The sequence below is a fragment of the Chaetodon trifascialis genome, chromosome 8 (assembly GCF_039877785.1).
Source record: "Chaetodon trifascialis isolate fChaTrf1 chromosome 8, fChaTrf1.hap1, whole genome shotgun sequence".
NCBI lineage: Eukaryota > Metazoa > Chordata > Actinopteri > Chaetodontiformes > Chaetodontidae > Chaetodon > Chaetodon trifascialis.
In genome coordinates this window covers 28,665,382-28,689,334 of record NC_092063.1, presented here as the reverse complement: position 1 = coordinate 28,689,334, position 23,953 = coordinate 28,665,382, and the positions used below count along the sequence as shown (strand labels likewise).

Here is a 23,953-nt window from a genome sequence, read left to right as displayed (position 1 = left end):
GCACACACACACACACACACACACACACACACACACACACACACAGTAAACGGACTCAGAAAACTCTAATTAAAAAAAAAAACGTTACGGACAATTTTACAAGTTTTTTTTTATCTTCTCAACTCGTTTTTCGGCCAAGGAATGAGCCCTGACCAAGTGTCAAAATAAAAAACTGATGTTAGCCATGGCGAAGTTAAGCTAGCATTAACGGTGAGAAACACGAGTGACTAATACATGTCTTACAAATGTCTAATGTGTACAATTTATGACTCACGCTGTTTAAATAAATACATTTGTGTATATATCTGAATAACTTACCTTTAATATCACGGATAGCAAACGACTCCTGCATGTGCTGGCGGTGTTGATAAACGTCCATCATACGTTCCACATCGACTTCCAGAACTTTCTCTGACGTCGGTTGATGTGGCGCATGCGCAATAGCTATCCCTGTCAGAGTCATTGTTTTGAAGCACCTCATTCTCATGTTAAACCAACAAGAATGAATCATTTAATGAACATAAACACAATTAATTAATTAATTTAATACGAACATATTTCTAGTTTGCTAATCAAACACATGCCCTGGGTGACTTTTTTGTGTGAATAAAATATATGATGGTGAATTTCAGCCAGTTTCAAACAGCACGAGATATCTAAAAAAGGTATGTATTAACAAAATCTATTAAATAATGAGAAAGTTGAGTGTCAATTTCATATTTACTGCAAACAATAACATATCAACATTTAGCGCCCCCTATGGGCCAGCCTATATACTATAAACTTTGTGTTAACATTTTGTCTCTGATGTCAAAGAATTGCTGAATTAAATGATTGCATTTAGATTGCCTGTTTGTTATGTACACAAATCTTTTTTCTTCTTTTTTCTTTTTTTTTTTACTCTCAGTACCTAAATTCCAATCATTTTTACACACAACAGAATTATTACATTAAAATATTTTTGAAAGTTTTGAGGGGTTTGTCTTCCAGCCAAATTGTGTTGTTAGGATGCATTGTCACCAAAAATTGTCGGTATTATGCACTGGAACTATGCAGAATGTTTTTCTACAAATTACTCACCCTTGACCAGAATTAACTATTCCTCTTGTTATTTAGATTCTATTTCACTCTCTATTCGAATAGTGTTTAAAGACCAGGGGTCATTTCTTTAATGCTAATCAAGCCAGCAGATGTGACCTGATGTGAAGAAAGATTGCGTCTTAGGATGGGGTTGTTAAGGGCACTGGGAAACCTTAAAGATGCTTGTTTTGAATAGTGTTTGAGTGACAGATGAAGCCGTTAAAAACCGTCCATCTTAACCAGCTTGACCAGCTTACCATACAAGCTTTGATGGTCAGTCCAGCCAGCTTGCTGGCCATCCAGCTGGTCCAGCTCGACAACCAGCTTGACCAACCAATTCTCTGATTTGAATTTACAACATGTTTATTTTACCAAGCAAAGCCGGCTGGCCGGCCATCGGTCCCGTTCTCTGTGTCAGTTGTCTGTCGTTGACGGTAACCTACCGCATCTACGTCTTCTAAATAATGCCACGAGTGGGAACTAATGCCGTGATGTCGCCTGCGACTGCACAGTGCGACCTGATGCAGCCCCTGAAGTGAGACACGGGAAACAGAAATACTGCAGAATAATAACAACTAACTAAACTAAACGAGACGAATTAACGTTATAACATTTCACCTCGTCTCGTTTAAGTCAACGAAAATGAAGATATTTTAACAGTTTTTATTTTATGGACCACATTTAGTCTCGTTTTTATTCGTCAACAATATTGCATTATATATTTATTTACGTTGCGTCTCGTCTCGTTCTCGTCACATGATAAAGGTTCGTTGACGACGATATCTAGTCATAATTTCTGTTGACGAAAGCAACACTACATGACAAAATGTCAAATGTTGAAACTGAGAAATTTCATTGACTGAAAATTATATCCTTGTTTAGAATTTGATGCCAGCAACATGTTTAAAAACATTGGGACAGGGTCCTGTATACCACTCTGCTCCCTGTCCCATCCTCTTTGAAATGTATTGCTGGCATCAAATTGTAAATGAGGATATAATTTTCAAAAACAATGAAACTTATCAGTTTCAACATTTGATATGTTGTCTTTGTGCTATTTTCATCACATCAATAATCACATTCTGTTTCTATTTCTATTTTACAGCATGTCACAACGTTTTTGGGAAAGGGGTTATACTAAGCATTGAATATTCTCAGTGCTCTTATGAAGTGATCTAATATTTCTAGTCATGGGCCCCTGTAACAACCAAAAACGTAATAACGGCCAATAATGTAATAATTTTGGCCATTTTAAATGTAATAAAGCCAATAATGTAATAACTTGCCAATAATGTAATAAAACCTTTGAGCCAATAACATAATAACTTTTTGCCAATGATGTAATAAGTTATTACATTATTGGCTGGTTATTACGTTATTGGCCTAGTATTTAAAAACCCTTTGAAAATGTAATAACTGGTGCTGATAATGTAATAATATTATATATGACTGCAGTTCTTGGGAATAATACACTTTTTTTTTTGCAGTTTTTGTGCAGTTCACTAAATTAAAATAAGTACAGTGGACAAATTTAAGATTTAGATTCTCTCTCTATCTCTCTCTCTTGCTTGCTCTCTCTCATTATTAATATTGATCAGAAAAAAATGATATTGGATCCTGTAAAATCCTGTGATGTCATCCAGGTGTTTAACAGAGGGTTTGACACAACTCTATGATATAACAGCCTATAGATCACATCTGGACTCTGTGAGGAACTGGAGCTGTTTTATAAAATATACGTTTATATTGTTGATATATGTGACATTAATTCATATCCATCTAATAAAAGACAACAGGTCTGAGACAACTGGAGCAGAACAATTGAACCTTGAACCTCGATATGTAAGCTGATGGAGGATTTTCGCTCCCACTCCAAACCTCTTTATTAGCTCTCTCTCTCTCTCTCTCTCTCTCTCTCTCTCTCTCTCTGGATATTGAGGTGTCAAATGAATTAACAATATTTTTTCTTGGACTGTTATTTATTTCCAATCAAAAATTCTCAACTGTAATATACAATATACAGTATATTGTGTGAACAACAAAAATAAAATCAAAACTGTTCATCCTCAAATGAAAAATGGCTTCACAGTATGTGCATTCCAAAAAGCTGAACTGCATATATATATATGTATATATATAATATACAGCATAGAAAAACATGAACAATAAAAATGAAATTAAAACCGTTCCTTCTCAAATGAAAAGTAGCTTTCACAAATGTAAAAACCAAACAAACAAAACAACAACAAAACAAACTTAAGACAGATGATGAAGGAGGAAAAATTAACATAAAACTGGCATTACTTTTTCCAGTAGATGTCCTTAACTTTGTACTGCCCAAAACTCAGATAACTTAGAATTAGCCAGGCTTTCATCCATTGGCTATGTTTGCCAAAAAAACTCCCTTATCCGTGTACTGAGACCACTACTGCGTCCAGCAGTCTTGTATAGCTTCGTAATACTGATGGTAAAGTCATTTTCTTTGTCCAGCTCTAGGCTCTCCTCAAGTGTTTCTCTTATATAGAGGTTTGGATAAAATGCTGCCGACAGTGCCTGGAATGAGTGTGAGACTTGATTGAATGTCCCAAGCATGGACATGTCCTGGATTAGAGCAAATTCAGTAATTCTTGATAGGACTTCTGGAGGTATTGCTCTCCCAGCTCATTTCCAGCATCCTCAACCATGTTAACCAAAGGGGCCATAGACTGATCATCAGAATTATGTTGAAACACAGGTTCACCTGGGTCAAAGCAAATGAAATGTTCAGGTTTGATGATTCAAAATTCTCCAATCTGTCCTCATGTGAGAGAGGTATTCTCAGGTCCACTTTTTTGGGCTGAAACTTTGGGCGCTGGCTTTCATCTAATCTTGTCACACTAGTCACATCAGAAACTTGGAACCACCTTCGTGTTGGAGTGAGGCTATTTGGCATGTGAAACTCAACCTTGTATTTGTGCAATTTACGGTTTATTGCCACAACCACACCTGGTATCACAAAATGTTTCTGTGAGACTCTGTGATGGACACTCTTCACCCTGACCAAGACATGCTCATGTAGTCTATATATAGAAGGTTTAAACCTCCCAGATTGGTTCTGTCGACGTATGCAACGCTGGGTTGCTTCTTTTGCTCTTTTCCTGATCCTATTTCGTTTGTGCTCGAACAAAAGTCTCTGCTTTTCGGTGGGCATTGCTTTGTTGCCTGGTGGGCTGGGTTCTTCAAGGACTTCTTGAGAAATTAACTGGTTGGACCATGCATGACTTTACCTTCCATAATAAACCTGAAAAGGAGACATCCAACTCAAAACCTCCTTTGGATCTTCATTCATTACCTTTGCATAAATTGGCAAGTGCTTAACCCAGTTGACTCCTCCTTTTTGATATTGGACTAGGTCATACATTATCTTCTTCCTCAGGACACGGTGACTCCTCTCCACTTTACCCTGGCTCTGAGGATGGTAGGAAGAGCTCTGAATTATTTTCACTTGTAAGGAATCCATAAGTCTTTTTACAGCACCTTTGAACTCCTTCCCTTGGACATGCTGTATGACTTTTGGTGGACCATGCTCATTGTAAATGTCTTCAAGGTGTCTTGAAATCTCTGCACTGCGTTTACCTTTCAGTGGTCTTAGCCATACATACCTACTGAACACATCTATTACAGTCAGGATGTACTTATATGTGACCCGGCCATACTTGATCCTCCATTCACCCATGTCAAGAAGGTCTACCTGATGTCGATCTTGAACTGCTTTGGCTTTGACAGATTTTGGAATGGCTTTGTTCTGGAATGTTGCCTTGTGAAGTTGATAACGTCTTGATCAGTCCAAAATGTTTTTCACACTTGCTCGGCTGATCCCAGAGTACTGCTGCCTTAGGAGTATGTTTACTTTTCTTACACCAGAGCCTTTTGTTTCGTCCAAAGCCTTATTTGCAACTGCAGAGATCGATGATTTCCTGGGTACCAATTTTCCATCAAATGCAAGTGACTGACCATCCTCACTGAGAGCGTAATGTTCCCTGTTCCGCCATAGTTGAATGAGTGCAGAACGCTCGATCCTGGATCTCTCTGCTACTGGAACTTTAAATTCTCCCTTAAGTGCCTTAAGTATGACATTGTAGGTCTCATCTGACATTGGCCTCTGTCCATGTCCTCTGCATTCCAAGCTGATGCAGTTGAGGAGGATGAAGACTGTTGGAATTTTTCATTTTTGCCAGATATGTCAAATACCTAAAATGATATTAAAGACAAAGTTATTCCCTTTTACACTCTAAGCAGATGATATGACCTGACATACTGTATATTACAATACCACACACTAATGTTATAAATTAATTATGCAAGACACAGGCCCAGTGTAGCTACTATTAAAGTCAATATTTCATGGTAAAGCAGGCTGATGAACTCATTAGGTTAGTAGCCTATATTTTTCCACTCAGTCTTTCAGTGTCATTTTTACACCAGGTTTAGCTAATGTGGTATGAATCTTTGAATGTACGATATAGACTACACATAAACATGGACATGAATAAAACTCTCAATTAATCTTCAATACACAAATTTTACATGAACACAGACTACACAACCATAAGCATACACAAGAATGCACACATAGCATTGTATCAGAATATTTTAACAGGTTTAGCACTAACATTGTAATTCCTTTTCCTACACTGCCACTTGTTGGATAAACCTAGTCTCACATGGCCGTCTCATTACTGATATAACTTTCGATAATACATAACTAGAAAGCATACCAAAAATATATATACATATATATTTACTGATCTATCTGATATGGTACAACTGTGTCTATATATATGATGCTAGCCATTTTTCTAGCTAGCTAGGAGCTAGAAAAGCAAGACAAATGACTAGCTAGCTAGCTAGCAATTTTTCTGTTGTCATGCTCTCTCAATGTTTACATATCCCTTGCACTTAATACATTTATGAGGAGAGATTCCAACTAAATTAAGAATGCAGTTAAATCTGAGAATTATTTACCTTTCCACATGCTGCAAGAAGTTCCCCAAGTCTGCAGAAAAAGTCTAATTGCCAGTCACATCAACTGGTTATCTTGACATGACTTTGCCATCTAGTGATCAGTAGGGTGTGCTGCAAAAGAAAACACTTCTCCGAGAAAGGGAATTTTGAATGGGTAAAATTATGCTGCCACTTAATTAGCAACTTCAGTGACTATGAGTGTTCTGGAGATAACACTAAGCATCAAGTCCATTTGCAAACATATAATTAGCATGGTAGAAGTTTGCATCTCAATATAGATTAGAAACAGGCACGCAGTGCAGAACTTAATGGTTCACAATTGTGTTGAAGTCACTGTGTGGTCATTGCGTGGCAGCAACTGAGCATAAACCAGACACCATACATAACGTAATAACTTTTTGCCAATAATGTAATAAGTTATTACATTATTGGCTGGTTATTACGTTATTGGCTCAAAGGTTTTATTACATTATTGGCAAGTTATTACATTATTGGCTTTATTACATTTAAAATGGCCAAAATTATTACATTTACCCTTTGTAAAATTGTCACTGTCTTTCTTTGATAGCTGACATAATTTCCTTTTTCATGCAATGTTGTCCTTTACCTGCACCAATAACTTGTTCAATCTTGACACAAGAAATGTCAATCTCCTTGGCAAACTCTCTGACTGCTTCATTAGGGTCTTCATATGTGAAGGGGTCAATGTAGATCTTCATTCCTGGTGACACTTCAATAAAGAGATAACAGAAACAGCAACAGCTATACGCACACACACAAAAAAGCAACAACATAAGAAACAGAGCAAATAGATCCCACATTGTTTACATACTCAGTCAAACCAAATTAAGCTAAATGAAACATCGCTGTTAATGGCTGAGTGCAGTAAAGTGTTACTTACAGTGACCACTGGTGTAATGGTGGAGTTTGTCTGTATACTCTGATTCTGGTCTGTCTGAACTGCTCCTGCTGGGGACAAACACAAAGAGGCTTGCATGTCAACATGTCCATCTCCATCCACTGATGAAGCTTTGGAAAAAGCTAGAAAGCAGACCTTGAGTTGAGACTGTTTTGGGACTAATTTTTTATGACAGCGTACAGTGAGGTATAGAATTTGTGTCTGATGCATTTTTTTTCCTTGCCATGCTTGCTGTTGTGGTTGAACACTGATATGATTTTGACTGTTAAATGAAAGGACATATGCAGTAGGAGTGTGTTAGTAAGTGTGTTAGTAGTATTAGTTACCAAAACAGCTCAGTTACAATCCAATTCCTCATGTGATTTGTGCTACAGAGCATCCCATGCTATTTCCATTGTTATGTAAGAAATGTGCACAAGAACAGATCCTGATGTGGTGAGGATCTGGATCATTCCCAGCTCCTTTTCAAGGTGTGGCTACACTGCATGTTCTATGTGTCTTATTTGGCCTGGATGATGACCCACAAGAAACATCAGTGAAAGTAAAAAGCGCTGAAAACCTACAATGTTCAATAATAGATTTTCTTAAGACCAAAATAACACGTTAAATGTATTACCAGGTGTTTTTTCATGTTCAAAGATATAGTACTTCAACATGATCTGCCCCTGGCGACTCATTCAGCTCTTGATTCATCAGTAACTCTAAATTATCAGTGACTTACTGAATATATACAAAAGTGGTTGCTCACAATGATGAACCAATAGACCTGTCCGTGTTTCCATAGCTCTTAAACGCTTGTTCTTTGAGCTTTCTTTTAGGTCACTGTTTTGGTTTTCATGGCAAAATTAGTGTGTGGTTTAGTTTATTGATATAACAGCTAGTAATGAAAATAAGATATCATCAAGGGGTACTCCCCTGACACACATTATTAAATAATTTCTTGCCCCATGACATTACTGGCTCACCTGCGGCAGACAATTATGAAGACAGTGATGGCAATGATGGAGACTACCCCTGCAGCAGCTGAACCAATGATGAGAGGAAGCTTCTCCTGGATACTGGAGTTATATTCCTCTACAGGTCAAAAGACAGAAAACCAAAAAATATGATTCATTTTCACAGTGGGACTTGATCCATGGCTCGATTAACTTTTAGGAAGCCCTTGAGGAGAACACGTGCACACATTTTTTCAGTCAGTAAATCTGATTGTCATTCCTACCGTCAGTCATGGTTTGGAAGTACATTTTGCCACTAAAGCGTCCAAATCCAGCGACAGTCCGAGCCCGAACTTGAAAGACGTAAATAGTTCCAGGTCTCAAGCCTCGTATGACTGCAGTGTTGGTCTGACTCCTTGTTAGAGAGGAGTTCCATTCTGCCTGGTTCTGAAACACATGCATCAGAAATCATAAATGATAATAATCAAAAAACTAACCAGACTAATGCCGTCTGGGGTGATTTCTGGTGACTCCTGAGAGCATTTAAAAATTTAAGTGTAAATAAGTCACAAGAACTAAATTATTAATTATGCTGGGATCAGGCTACACAACTTCTTTGTCTTTGATGATGGTCACCGTGTCACATCTAACTATCATAGTGCCATAAACTCTTGCCGTGTCTTGGTCAGGTGACTGGCAAGACTACACATATGACCCTGACTAATCACAGCACGTCTTATTTCACGATCATGCATGAGTTCAGATGTCATCGTGGAGGTGAGTGAAGCAACTGTCAATCAAATGGACAGAAGTATTGTGTGTGTGATGCTGGCGGGCTTGTGTACTGCTGTGGATGCGTTATAGCATTAAAAGCAGATGCAAGAGGCGGTGTAAACTTTGGCCCATTCAGACATTATGTATACATCTACTGGGTAGCATCTGGATAACAATTAGGACAGGTACTATGAGTTCCACATACAGTACCTAGGGAGCAGGCTTGGCCTTGTTGGTCAAATCAAACAGGATACTTTAACGTTAGATCTGAAATTAGTAATGATAAGCATATTCCCACACACTTCCCAGGGAATAATGTTATGACAGCATAGCTAGTTACTTGCTGGCTGATGAAATGCTTCTGCTATTTCTCCCCCTCTCTTACATTGTCCCAACTGACAGCAGCAACCTCAGCATCCCTCCTCCTCCTCCTCGCCATGGTTACCTGACTGCTATCTGAAGAGAGCACCTGATAGGTTAAAGCTCAGAACGATGTTGTGGGAAATGCCATACTAGGCGTGTCAAAACAAAGAAATTCTGACATGCTAGACTTTATTTTGGTGTGTCATGAGGTGCCCCAGGCACTGCACGACAGGTCATTTAGCATGTCACACTACATGGGTATAGATGCCTGCTCACGATCAGCCATGATGTCTCAAAATTGGGTCAGATATGCGAAGTCTAATCAACAGAGCCGTTGCATGGACTGTGTGAACTGTGCAACTGCACAGGGCCTCGCACCACTAGGGGGCCTCATGCCTGCAATCCTGCTTTTTATATTTTTTGATAAATGCATTAGTTATATATGATTTTGTCTGTCTCTGTCAAGGTCACATTAAAAACAAACAAATAAATCAAAAACAAATCCAAACAAATGAAGCGGGTTTTTCATTGTTGCTATGTCATTAGGCCTCACTGAAGCACGTCTGAGCACGTCTGAATCTCAGGATCCACCGGACCTCTTCGCAGAGATGAGGATACTTTGAGAGATAATCCCAAAGGGAACAACTACAGCACTTAAATCCCTTTAATACCTCAAAGGGATTGAAGGAACTTTCCCTAACTGTGACATTGCGCTCAGGATCCTATTGACTTTTTCAGTAACGGTGGCATCGGGCGAGCAAAGCTTTTCAAATTTGAAACTAATTAAAAACTATTTGCGCACCTCCACGTCACAGGACAGACTGTGCGCAGTTTAGCTATGCATGTTGAGTCCGTCTTATTTGTTAGAGTTACAGTGCAGTAAATATGTTGTGTATAGTTGTAATGAACGTATATTATAAATGAAAAGTGTCCTAACCTACTTCTTTAAAATGTCAAGATGCCAAAAAATAAAGTGACTGAGCTGACTTGATGTAAAGCCTCTCATTGCACAGTTGATTTTTCCCCCCTTTGAAATAAATAGCAAAAACTCATAGCTGAGACTATGTGTATGATTATGCTGTATTATTCTACTTGATAAAAACGTATTGCAGTGGGATTATGTGTGCAGTAGAACTAGAATAGCTGTGTCCGTGTGACTGTTATTCATGTGCATCCATGTGAAAGAGCAGGGCCTCACATTTCAAGTTCGCACAGGGCCTCACACACCCCCGCGACGGCCCTGTTAATAAAAGCATTAGCCATTGTGGGAAAGGCTATTTTAGTAATTAGTGACTGACTTCACCAACAGCACTGATGTACCTTCTCATAGAACTGCAGTTCATAGTCAAGGATAACTCCATTGGGTTGATCAGGTTGGGACCAAGACAGAGTGATGCTGTCAGGGGTTCTGCTGACCTGGTGGATGATGGACACTGCTGATGGCGCTGAGAACAAAACAAGAGGAAGCAAGGTTGGAGGCTGTAGAAAATACAGACAGACCAGCCACTGAGACTGAAATTATAACTGAAACTATTACACCTACCAATGATCCCTTATCAAATCATTGACCAGTCATTAAAGTGAACTTATGTGATGTAAAATTAGCCTCACCAGCTTGGTTGGTGGTGATGTTGACAGATGCATATTGTGGCGAATAAGGATTCTGGTCAGACACTCCGTTGACAGCTTGTATTTCAAAGGTGTACTGGGTGTGAGCCAGGAGGTCACTGATGTGGACGTGGTTGTCGGTCAGTCCCAGCTGACGTGGGACAAACTGCACGTTGTCTCCACAGCGTGTGCATCCACCCCGCCCACTGCCACAGCTCTTACATATGATGTTATAGACAACATCATCTCGGCCACCACCCTCCTGTGGTGGGCTCCACTCCAACCTCAGAGAGGTCTCATTCACAATGGAGATGACATTTTGTGGAGCAGATGGAACAGCTGGAGAGAAGACAATTATACTAGTACTATACATCAAAAACTACTTTTGTATTTGTAGGATAGACATGCAGCAATTATTCATTATTCTTCATTTGCCTCTAATATCTCAAATATGGTACAATACATGCACGAATAAAAGACAATAGAAGAGACTCCAGCATCTTATTGGTGTGATGTTTTAGACCAGAGCTCACATGTCAAGAAAACAGTGAAACCAACATTGCATTCCCTCAGTTTCCTTTCTGTTTCCTTTCTTCTGATGAAATATCTGCAGCTTGTGCTCTTACGATTCTTGTCTGTTCAGTACAGCAGACCAGAGAGGATAACATAAACTACCTCACTGTTGGGGTCACTGTGTGCCAGTGGTTTGCCTCCTACCTTGCTTAAAATCTTTTGACTGCCTTAGTCTGTTTTTGACAGTAAGGAAGATTAAAAGTGGCTACTGTTCCTACTCTTCTTCCAGTCAGGGATTCCCACACTTAAGGACCCGGAGCCAATCTCAGGGGAGTTTGGTAAATGTTGTGGTTTTCTCCTCCAGTGTAAAATGATGTTCAGTCAGAAAACAGTAACTTTTCCCTCTGAGATATCTAAGATTCACTCTTAGTGTCAGTGTTTAGTCTTTGGACTATCATGGGGGCCAGTTTTAGATTGGCCAGAGGCAGGCTGTGCCTGAGAAAAAATATAACTTTAAAAGGGTTCATTACTGAAATGCAGTATATGTATGATTATCCAGACTATGTGGGAAATTTGGCTGGTAGGCTGCCAAACTTGAGGCAAGGAGACCAGAGTGTGGCTGGCTATGCTCCTGATTTTAGGACCCTAGCAGCAGGAAGCTCATGGAATGAGGAGGCACTCCGTAATGTCTTTATAATGGAGCTTAGGGTGATTGTGACAGACTCTGCCTGTCACAATCACCCTCTCTGGCAATCACAAGCCTTTAGACCTGCCAGATCTTTCCACCATATCCCCTGAATACCACGACCTAGGAGAGGTCTTCAGTAAACAATTAGCAGTCTAAACAATTAGCAGTCTCTCTACTTCCCCATTGCCCATATGATTGTGCCATAAATCTCCTCTCTGGTTCACACAGAGTTACATAGAGTAGGGAGGGAAGATTAATGAGGGGGTGAAACAAATCAACAAGGGAAAGCACAGTAAATAATGTAAAAAATGACACATGAGGAAAACTCTTTACAACACAACATAAAAAGGAATTAACAAAGCTAACACCCAAAACCATAACACCCTGCTGATTCAACTACACTGGCTGCCTGTATCAAAGCAGATTAATTTTAAAATCTTATTATTAACATTCACAGCTCTTATAATCCATCCCCTGTTCATCTCACAGACCTCCTTCAGACTTACACTCCATCTTGCCCCCTCACATCCACATGCTGGACTACATTACAGAATTCCAAATTGCTCAACCCATCTCTTTACATAAGCTTTCTCACCTAATTTTTTACTACATTATAATTATATATTATACTGCAATATAAATAACAAATAACTCATTAGGCAAATAGGCCCTGTTGCTTATTGCATGTCTTAAGGTTAAATAAATGTATTTTTAGTCTACATGATATCATGTGCAGAACTTCAGCATACAGTTTAATTTCTGTGTCCCTTGCCTTAAGAGTAAGCAGCTGTAACTATATTGACATGAATATAAACTGCCTAATGTTTATTTCAGAGATGGATAGGCATACATGTCAAATTATTTCATCCGCTGTTTGCAGTAGGTACACTGATATTCACAAATGTGCTTTCATGACTGTTCATGCACACATACTTGTACATGGCATCTGTGGAGGGTCAGAGTCAGTGCGGTAGTAACTGTTGCGACAAACACAGTTGGTTGCTCCCTCGCTGGTGGTTCTGCTGTTAATGGGACACTGCAGACATTTGTTGTTGCCCTGTGCAGCCTTGAAGAATCCTGATACACAAGCTATATGGGAGATAAACAACAGTCAAGGAGGTACAGGGTACACAAAGAAGAAAAACTAAAAGAAGAAATGAGAACAGTAAACGTAGGAGCAAAATGCATGCTACACCGTACAAGAGAAATCAATCCACAGTGCCAGCTTTTTATCTTCTTAGCTATTGATTGTATCAATATCAGAGCCATCTTTTCCCCACCAAGCATATGTTTAGTCATGATAGCCCAGATGTCTACATGTCGTGAAAGTCACATGTACTGGGAATTCCTTCAGAGGCTGTCAGTTCTGCTGCCCACAGGGTCGTAGAGCATGTTATAACATGTGGAGCAGAGGAGACTGTCCAGGAGACAAGAAAGGAAAAACTGTGTGTATACTGATATAAAAGTATCAGTGAGGTGGGACAGTAAGTCAGGGGTTAAGTCACTCATCATCATTGAATAAAACTGCACAAGTTTTAAGGAATAGTTAAACATTTTGGGAAATATGTATAACCAGGGTAGTTTAACCACTATCCCTTTAAATCAAGTTGACAGGTCGTCACGCTCTTCCTCGGTGCACAATAAAGTGCTACGATCTTCCCACACAGACGATCTTTGTTTTTTACGTCTTTGAAAATGGTCTTGGTCCCGACGACGTTGGAGTTGCACTATCGAATAAGATAAAATTTGAGCTTGGTAACCCGCAAGTTGAAAATATCTTTGAGCGACAAGAGTTGACGGAGAAGCTGCGACCTTGCCATGGATGTTTCACAGACTATTAACATTTGATATCCCGGTGAGTTAGCGGCTCAGTACTGGTTGATTTAGAATGCTAACTACATTAGCAAACAGTGTACGCGGATAAAAAAATTACTGAGAGACCCTGTACTTCTGTCAAACCAGTCGGGATATAATCTTGAAGGGGATAAAGTTATGAGAATGTCATGATTGTGTTGTGTACAATTTTGGCTAATCGCCATTTAGCTAGTGGGCCACTAGCAGCCGTACGTGGTGTTTGGGCGTGGGTTTCCATGCCATGAGTTTTGCTAGTAACAGTGTTAAAAAAGTAGATATGTTTGCAATTGCTGTTGATCATAAAGTAATACATGTATCTAAAATGCACTACAAGCTGTGATCTAAGTTAAGGTGTGTTTCATTTTGATGTTGCGTTGAGTTCATGCACTTTAAGGTATACTGTACTTTGTATTATTGTGCCTATAGTTGTATAAGTTAAAGGAAAAGAAAAAGAGGACATTGTAAAGCTCGGACTTTATTGGACATCATAATGGACTCGTGATCAGTACTTGTCCTGCACATTTGTGTAGACTGGTTTTTTGTAGAGCCTCATCTGGATCTGGAGTTGTCACTGTCTACCATCTCATCTGCTGTCTCATCCCCATCTTCACTCCGTTGCCATCTCACCTTCATCCTGGAAACATCTCCATCTTCCCTCAACTACTCCATAACCATCACTTTGGATGATGCTGTTGGACATTTGTTGTGAAAGAGGGAGTAGGACTTATGAGTGCACTCATTTCATTTTATTTTCCCTTCTTTTTATTTATTTTTGCTTCTTTGTTTTTTGTTGTCATCCATTGAACACTGAACCTGAACTTTTTTCTGAGATCTCAGCATGTTTTATCTGGCCTGTTTTCAGCTATTGTTATGTGATATTGAAACTGTTGCTACCATCGCTTATTCCACATATTATTGACAGGTAGCTGGTAACTGGTAATACTTTTTTTTTTTTTGCATTATTGTGAGAATCTTGTTAACAATACATTCATGTTTTTTTCATAACCGGTTCAGCTGAGTTGCAGCTGATTATGTATAAGAATGGCAAAGTATGCTAAAGTCAGTCAGTACCCCATTTACCTTACCATCTAAGCTCACTAGTAAACTTTACAATTCATACAGAAACAGTCCCAGTCCTAAGTCAGTTATGAGCACAAAGTCACAAAAAACAGCAAGGTCATCACAGTTGCATCAGCACCATAGATGAATAGCGTGCAGTTCAGGGGACATTTCAGTCTACTCTCTTAAATATCTGTTACTTGATATTGGCAAAAATACAATGAAAAAGACCCAATATTTTGAATCACCTAAAAACTGGAAGACAATTCAGGAAAACAAGTTACACAAAAATGATAGATATGGCTGTTGCCTACACTTGGATGACTCAGATTGGGCCTCATAAAATGATGTTGGAAAATGATTCAAAGTGGAAAAACAGTTCTCACACCATTTTACAGTATATGTTAAAAGCCCATGATGCATAAGGCCTAAACTGGCCACAAGGGAAATCATATATAGTATTTTCAAGCCTGTTTTGGTACCATGGACTGGCAATTATGCATTTCTTCCCTGAGAAGGGGTGAACTGGAAAAATATCCAGGAATACGTGCTGGGGTTTATCCACCTCATGATCATCTGAATTTACCCTGCACAACTGCCATCAAGTTCTGAGGTCGGTGCCGGTGGCAAAAATGGCGACCCAGGTGGTGGTGGAGGAGAGGGAAGAGGAGATGTGGGGAGAGATGGCACGATAGTGGCTATACTTGTCCCCATCGCGGTTGCTAGCTTGGTGGTAGAATTTGGACTAGCTCTCGTTTCAGTACTGAAATCTACAAAGCTGATGGTAGCTGATAATTTATGTCCCCACAATAATACATGGACATGCGAACACACACACACACACACACACACACACACACACACACACACACACACACACACACACACACACACACACACACACACACGCTACCATACTGTTGATTTCTCTTGGGTGGTCCATAACACTTACAACACCGGCCTGTGTACACCTGTGTGCACCCAACTAACTAACTACAGCTAATTAACCCTCACCCAACCCTCAGCCAGTTACAAAACCTGACAACCTCACTGTGATTACAAAACTTCAGGGAGATGCACACATTCACTGCACCCAGCTGTTGCTTACATTTCTCTTTGTGTACATTTAATCAGAGCTTTACTTTTCTAAATGTTGAATTATTCCTTTAATATTTCTGCCCTTCTGCCTCATTCATCAGTGAAACTATTTGTAACGTATACAAAACAAACAGGAAGACACCTGTTGGTCATGAAGTTACTGATGTAATCGGTGGATCCTTTGACGACTGTCACCATTGAGCATACCTCTAAAACAATAAGGCGCTGACAGAATGAAACAATTTCTGTGCTGTGTTGGTGGATGTAAAGGGCAAAGCTGTGTGTGTCCCGTGCGGAGAAAGTGTGGCTGTAATGATGGAATACAACATAAGAAGACACTATGACACAAAACACCACAAGAAATACATCTGGACATGACACAAAGGCTACAGAAGGTAGAAGAGTTAAAAAGAAGTCTTGTGTCACAGCAGGCTATGTTCACTAAAACCAAATCACAAAGCGAGGCTGCTGTTAAGGCCAGTTTTATTGTGGCAACAGAGGCTGCAAAATCAGCTCGGCCCTTTACCGAGGAGGAATATGTCAAAAAGGGCATGATTAAAGTTTGCGATGCTGTGTGCCCAGAAAAAAGGCAAGCATATTTAAATGGGAGCCTGAGCCGAAACACCGTTGCTGACCATGTGCATCACCTTGCTGCCGATCTCCAACAACAGCTTGTGAGAAAGGGTAAAGATTTCATCGCATGCTCCCTTGCTGTGGATGAGAGCACCGACACTTCTGATACTGCCCAACTGTAAATTTTCATCCGTGGAGTGGACTCAAGCCTGTGCGTTTTTGGGATTACACTCAATGCATGGCACAACTACGGGGGAAGATCTCTTTGAAGAGGTGTCCAGATGTGTAGTTAAAATGGGGCTGCCGTGGGATAAACTTATGGGACTGACAACAGATGGAGCGCCTGCAATGTGTGGTCAAAAGAGAGGATTGGTGGGGAGGTTCCGAGAAAAGATGCAGGAGGAAAATATCACAGGCATCATACACCAGGAATTGTTGTGTGGCAAAGCCTTGAAAATGGAATATGGGATGAGCATCATAACACGAGCGGTTAACTTTATCAGAGCCAAAGGCTTAAATCACTGCCAGTTCAAGTCTTTTCTGCAGAGTTAAGATCAGAATATGGTGACTTGGCCTATCACACAGAGGTGCGATGGGGGGAAAAGGTGCTAGAAAGATTTTTTGAGTTGCGTGAGGAGATCTGTGAGTTCATGGAAAGCAAAGGGAAAGACACAACAGAGCTCCGAAATAAAAAGTTTCTGTGTGAGTTGGCGTTTCTGTGTGACATCACGGGCCACCTAAATGCGCTCAACCTGCAACTTCAGGGGCGGGGCTGTGTCATCACTGACATGTACGGTACAGTGAGGGAATTAAAACCAAGCTGCGCCTGTGGGAGACACAGATGCTGCAGGAAAATTTGAGCTATTTTCCGCACTGCCAAACAATGAAAGAGCAGGTTGATCAGGTCAGTTTGCTGAAAAACTCGGCATATTTGGTGCCAACTTCACACAGCGGTTTTCCAATTTTGAAGTCCAAAAAGGCAGGTTTGAACTGCTCAGTAATTCATTTACAGCTGATGTGGAAAGCACGCCATCAGACCTCCAAGTGGAGCTGACTGAGCCCCAATGTAGTGACACACTGAAGACAAAATATGAGTCTGTGGGCACTGCAGAGTTTCCACGTTTCATCCCCGACACAATGCCCCAGCTGTGCTCCCAGGCTGCTCAAATGCTCTCTGTGTTTGGCAGCACATACACGTAAACAAAACTTCACACAGGAGTTGTCTTACTGATGAACACCTTCACTCAGTCCTGAGGATTTCCTCAGCTCAGAGCCTGACCCCAGACATTGATGAACTTGTATTCAAGATGAGACACCAAGCATCTGACTCAGACTAGTGAGCATCACAGAGCAGCAAACAGTGCTTTGACACATTTTCAGTTTTTAATGCAGTTTCATTTTTGCATTTTTTTCCTCTTGCTACTACAGGACATTTGATTTTTCTTTTTCTTTTTCTTTTTCTGAAGTAAATTACTTCTGGCTGTTGTTTGCCTGTCGAAAATGTTTTCAGTTGAAATTACTCTGGAAAAACTGCAGAGCCATAAGAAATTAATGAAACTGACTTTATTTTATTTTCATCTATTTAATCATTTATTTATTCATTTATTTATTTATTTATTTATTTAATTATTTATTATTTTTACTTCTTTTATTCAAGATTCAAGATTCAAGAAGCTTTATTTATCCCGAGGGAAATTGCTGTGCAGCAGTTGCGATACAAAGTGGAGAAGTAGTACAAGAGGATAAAAAAAACACGTAACTAAATGCAACAAAGTGCAAGGCACAACTAGAATAATAAAACATGAATAAGGTGAAGAATAATGGAATAACTAAACACACTAAATGCAACACTGAATGCAACAAAAGACAGTTAACGTATAGGTATATATAATATACAACAATACACACTGTGACGGTAGTTGCATGAATTGAAATATAAATTGAAATATGAAAATTGAAATATAAATGAAATATAATAAGTACAGTCTAAACATGTAGCAGCGTAATCCACAGTAGAATAACATTAAGTGATGAAGTGATCTGATGAGCAAGAATTAAAGTGAGTGAGTGATTGTTTAAAGTGATGACAGTGATAAAATATAGTAGTAGATAAAAATGAGAAATAAAAATAAAAATACAGCAGCAATAAGACAGAATGTCATTATTCTCAATAATGAACCCAGTCTCTGAATAAAGTGACAGTGAAGAGAATGCTAAGGTGACAGGTCACACAGAGTCTCTACATTGGCTCAGGTCACAGAGTCTCTACAGTCCCTCTCGCAGCCAGAGGTAGATGAGTTGAACAGTCTGATGGCCACAGGAAGGAAAGACTTCCTCTGGTGTTCAGTGTTACATCGGGGGTGAATGAGTCTGTTGCTGAAGGTGCTTCTGCTCGAAGTTAGCACCTTGTGGAGAGGGTGAGCATTGTTATCCAGGATATTATGCAGTTAAACAGCATCCTCCTCTCAGACACCACCACCAAGGAGTCCAATTGTACCCCCAGGACAGAGCCAGCCTTCCTTATGATCCTGCTGATCCTGTTGGTGTCTGCTGCCCTCAGCCTGCTGCCCCAGCACACAACACCATAGAAGATGGCACTGGCTACCATCGACTGGTAGAACATCCTCAGCATGATGTTACACACGTTGAATGACCGGAGCCTCCTCAGGAAATAGAGTCGACTCTGGCCCTTCTTGTAGACAGCCTCAGTGTTCTTGGCCCAGTCCAGTTTATTGTCCAGGTGTACTCCGAGGTATTTGTAATCCTGCACAACATCCACAGGCACACCGTTGATGGAAATGGGTGTGGGGGCCGATTTCCTCCTGTGGAAATCCACCACCAGCTCCTTTGTCTTAGTGGTGTTGAGATGCAGATGGTTAGTCTCGCACCACTCGACGAAAGGGTCCACAACGCCCCTGTACTCCTCCTCCTTCCCCTCACTGACACAGCCAACAATTGCAGAATCGTCCGAAAACTTCATCAGGTGGCAGGACTCAGAGAGGAACTGAAAGTCCGAGGTGTACAGGGTGAACAGAAAGGGCGAAAGAACAGTTCCCTGGGGAGCCCCAGTGCTGCAGATGGATAAGGTTGTGATCCGATCTTCCAAGTGGAGGAAGGGCAGTGGAGCTGTAGGCCTCCTTAACATTGGCGTACAGCAGGTCCAGTGTCTTATTTTCCCTGGTGGGACAGTACACAAACTGCTTGAAAGTGGGCAGTGTCGCAGCCAGAGTGACGTGATTGAAGTCCCCAGATACCGTGATGAATGCGTCTGGGTGCCATGTCTGGAGCCCCGCGACGACGGTGTGGATGATGTCACTCGCGAGCGCCGCGTTAGCAGCCGGAGGAATGTAAACAACCAGGATGATCACATGTGAGAACTCACGCGGCAGGTAATATGGCCTCAGACTCACGGCGAGCAGTTCAATGTCCGGGCTGCACACACACTCCTTCACAGTAACGTGACCAGGATGACACCACTTGTTAATAAGAATAGCAAGTCCCCCACCTTTCCTCTTGCCACTCTCGCGGTGACTCCTGTCCGCCCAAACAGTCTGAAAGCCGCCCACAGTTACATTAGAGTCCGGGATGTCCTCGCGTAGCCACGTCTCTGTGAAACATAGCACACTGCTCTCATGATACACCCGCTGAGTCCTCACCAGGCCCGCCAGCTCATCCATCTTGTTAGACAGTGACCTCACGTTCCCCATGATGATGGAAGGGAGAGATGGTTTATAGCTCCGCTTCTTCTCCCGGTGTTTACGTTCAGCCTTACGTCCCCTGTACTTCCTCCTCAGTTCTCTGGGGATTTCAGGCCTCTCCTGTAACAGCCTCTCCTGGTTGTAGCGACAACAGCTGATCACGGGTGTAAACAATAGATACGCCGCATTGTTGAGCCCAGACTGCGACACGGTCAGGAAAAATTGTCCCAAGAATGAGACACACTGACAAAAAACACGGAATAAAGTTCCTGACCATTGTTGTCTAGGTTAGAACAACACCTTAGACACAACTTAGACACACTAAACAAATACAGTAAATAAGAAAAATAGCTAAAAGTGCGGAAAAGAGAGAGAGCAACTGTTGCAGGCTGCCGCTCAACACAGCACCGGAACCGGAATGTTCATTTCATAATTTATGTTGTTTCATAGGCAATAATCTATAGGCCTTGTTAGTTTCAGGTTCAATATGTGCAATAAGGTTGTTACAATTAGTTTTCAATAAACGTTGGACCCGTCCGGCCCTTGACTTGTAGCAATTTTTTAATCTGTGTATTTGAGTTTGACACCCCTGCTTTAGACCCATCGCACTGACATCCATTGTGATGAAAACCTTTGAAAAGTTTGTTAAATCTGAAATTATAAAGAGAACAGAGCCTGACATTGATGCCTTGCAGTTTGCCTATAGGCCAGACAGGGGAGTTGAGGATGCCACAGCTACTCTCACAAACATGATTTTTAAACATTTGGAAGGGAAAGGCACACATGTTCAGCTTTTATTTGTTGATTTTATGTTTTTATTTGTTGAATTTATGTTTTGCTTTTAACACAATCCAACCACATGTCCTAGCTTGTGGAGCAATTCAACTTAAGTAACAATCTTGTAGGTTGGATTTAAATTCTTTTTTAACCAATCGAACACAGAGAGTATGAGTCAATGGCTGACCAGATCAGACCTGCATCTCCCCCCAGGGTTGTGTATTGCCCCCTCTCCTGCTCATTTTATACACAAATATGTGTCGCAGCAGTAGAGCAGGGAGATACATATGTACATATATACGTAAGTATGCTGAAGGCACTGTAATTGTAAGCCTACTTCATGGTAACAAAGCAAGTCATGCCCAATAGTACAGGAGTTCTCAGATTGGTGTGACAAGTCATTTCTGCAGATGAATGTCACAAAAACTAAAGACATGCTCATTGTTTCCAGAAAACACCCTCAGGTTCAGATGCCCACAGACATAAAGGGTCAGATTGTGGAGACTGTGGAAAAATGCAAATACCTTGATACAATCATTGATAACAAGCTCACATTTGAGGCAAACTGTGAAGCTGTGTTTAAAAAAGCTAATAAGCATCTGTACTGTCTGAGGAAACTGTCCTATCTTCACATCAATCGAACCTTATTGACTCTCTTTGACTGTGCTTTTATTGAATCTGTTTTATCTTTTTGCCAGGTGTGCTGGTTTAGCAATCTGTCTCTTAAAAACAAGAAGTCCTTCAGCCAAATAGTTAGGTGGTCCAGTAGGCTGATAGGAGAGTCACATCTTAACCCTGAAACCCTCTATACCAGGCAGTTACAGAGGATAGCTAGTTCCATTCTGCAAGATGGCTTCCACCCACTACGTGAAGAATTCCAGCTCCTCCCCTCTGGCCGTAGATTCAAACTATATGCCTGTAAAACAAAGTGGTATAAGGAAAGCCTTGTCCCCTCTGCCATTAGGGAGATAAACAAAATGAAATAATGAAAGCTGCTCCCACCTCTTCTAATCCCTGTCATTCAATAGGATGCATTACTTGGACTTTCCCGTTCACTGCTGCTGTGATTTTGTTTTATTATGTGTATCATTTATTTTATTATTTTATCCGGGAGAAGTGGGAGGAAATGGATGGATGGATGGATGGATGGATGGATGGATGGATGGATGGATGGATGGATGGATGGATTATTATTTTATTGTGTGTACTATTATGTCTTATGTCTTGTCTGTCATGTGCGGAGAAAGCCATCTCACTTATCTGTACAACAAATCTACCTCCGGGTATAAATAATCGAATCTAATCTAATCTAATCTAATCTAATCTAATCTAATCTAATCTAATCTAATCTAATCTAATCTAATACTGTTTAATTTTCCAAACTTCCTGTCTGTGGTCTAAACCCAAATAGTAGACAAAAATGAGAAAAGGATAGAATATTTACCAGTTTATACTATCCCCTTTCTTATTTTTATACTTCAGAGCTAAAGAAAAGAAATACTCAGCCAAACCCTTGAACACCTTGTCTGGTAGAAAGAGGAAACAGTACCTTTTCCACTACCCTTGTGATAGACAAGAACAACACATGCAACCATGGTAAATGTACACATTGTATACGTCAATGACTAAACTAAACTACAACTAAAACTAAGAATTCAATTTCAAACTAAAATTTCATGGATGAAGTCTACATTTGACATGATGCTAACATAACAGTAGAGGGTGCAGTTGAAAAAGTGACCAGGCAAACATCGTCATATTCAGTGTCACACAAAGTCTACAAACACACTTCTGAAAAAGATGGACCTGATACCGAAGATTACATCCTGTGCCACATGTCAATGGACACATCTGCCTCAGCTGCAAGCCTAGATCCCACAAAGCAATGCAGGAATAATCCAGGTTTGAGAATGTTTATTTAGAAAATTCTTTGACCCTCATCTGAAGACTATCCAGTGAAGTACTATCCTCTTTTGTGTGTCCTTAGTCAGCCAAGATTCACTGAAGTACCTGATCAAGGTTAATGATATGGTTCCAATAGAAGACTTCAATATCAGGGAAATTGTTCACAGCTGGCAGGCAAAGAAGGTCTAGAAGGTCTGAAACAGAATCATTGCATGGCCTAGAAAATATCTAGTGTTGTCAAGTATTTTGAATGGAAAGCAGCTAAATCCTGCTAGAAAAGTCAAAATATAAAATTTACTAATTTGCAATGACATCAACAATGTCATACTCAAACTTTTACATAGAGGCTTCCCCATATTTTAAATCAGCTTAATTAGTCATTGTTGGAGGTTGTTCAGATTGTTGAGCTGAAATGTGATGACTTTTGCAAATCATTTGTATGACCCTTGGGGCTCTATTTTGGACTTTTTCGCAGGCTGCGCAGTAGTATTTTTGAGCGGCGCAGGCAGGCGCATGGCACACTTGGTATTTTGGTAAACCAAGGTGTACAGAGGTGCGCCAGGATGGGCGTTGTGGCACAGTAGGGGGGAGGTGTCAGCATAATGAGCCGGCGCATTGGAATTTTCGACCATTTCGGTCTGCGCTGGCGGCGTAAAAGTGCGCTGAAAGCTCGCAACCTCAGACCTGGTCAACTTTATGCGCCAGCGGCACAAGTGGATTTTCGTAAACTGGTGGAGTCGTGCGCTCATGTCACCAACACCTCACAGTCAGGTTTCCACAGTGTCTGGCATTTCACTGCGATCAATTATTAGCAACAGCCGCAGTTCAATGCAACTATCTGAGTCAGCACATACAGTCAGACCTAAATTTATATATTTTGATCAGTATCTCATCTGACCACATCGAAAGCGCGTTTGGCACGCGTAATGGTCACTCACCCTGACCAAATGTACACAGGTGAAACAGGGATGTCTGATGGTCTGTGACTCAAATTGCCTGGTGACAAACGTATATGCCACTTTCCCCGGGTTGGCACATGACTCGTTCATCGTGGTTAATTCTAGCATCCCTACAGTCTTTCAGGGGGACACCCTGCTGGATGGGT

At 40.6% G+C, this 23,953-nt stretch overlaps 1 protein-coding gene across 4 annotated transcripts in view; it reads right to left on the bottom strand.

Annotated features, from left to right (window-relative positions):
• ephb2a (eph receptor B2a) overlaps positions 1–23,953 on the bottom strand; it is a 240,101-nt gene that overhangs the window by 84,182 nt on the left and 131,966 nt on the right. For 3 of the 4 annotated variants that reach the window (XR_011602439.1, XM_070969543.1, XM_070969546.1), the window contains exons 4-10: positions 12,818–12,973; positions 10,687–11,022; positions 10,396–10,520; positions 8,223–8,385; positions 7,969–8,077; positions 6,986–7,053; positions 6,692–6,814 (exon numbers count right to left, since the gene is read on the bottom strand). Coding sequence is in view for 3 of the 4 variants with exons in the window: in XM_070969543.1 (XP_070825644.1) it covers positions 6,692–6,814; positions 6,986–7,053; positions 7,969–8,077; positions 8,223–8,385; positions 10,396–10,520; positions 10,687–11,022; positions 12,818–12,973 (1,080 nt within the window). In the remaining variant the exon portion in view is untranslated. The remainder of the gene's footprint in view (positions 1–6,691; positions 6,815–6,985; positions 7,054–7,968; positions 8,078–8,222; positions 8,386–10,395; positions 10,521–10,686; positions 11,023–12,817; positions 12,974–23,953) is intronic. The other variant, XM_070969545.1, reaches the window with a different exon arrangement.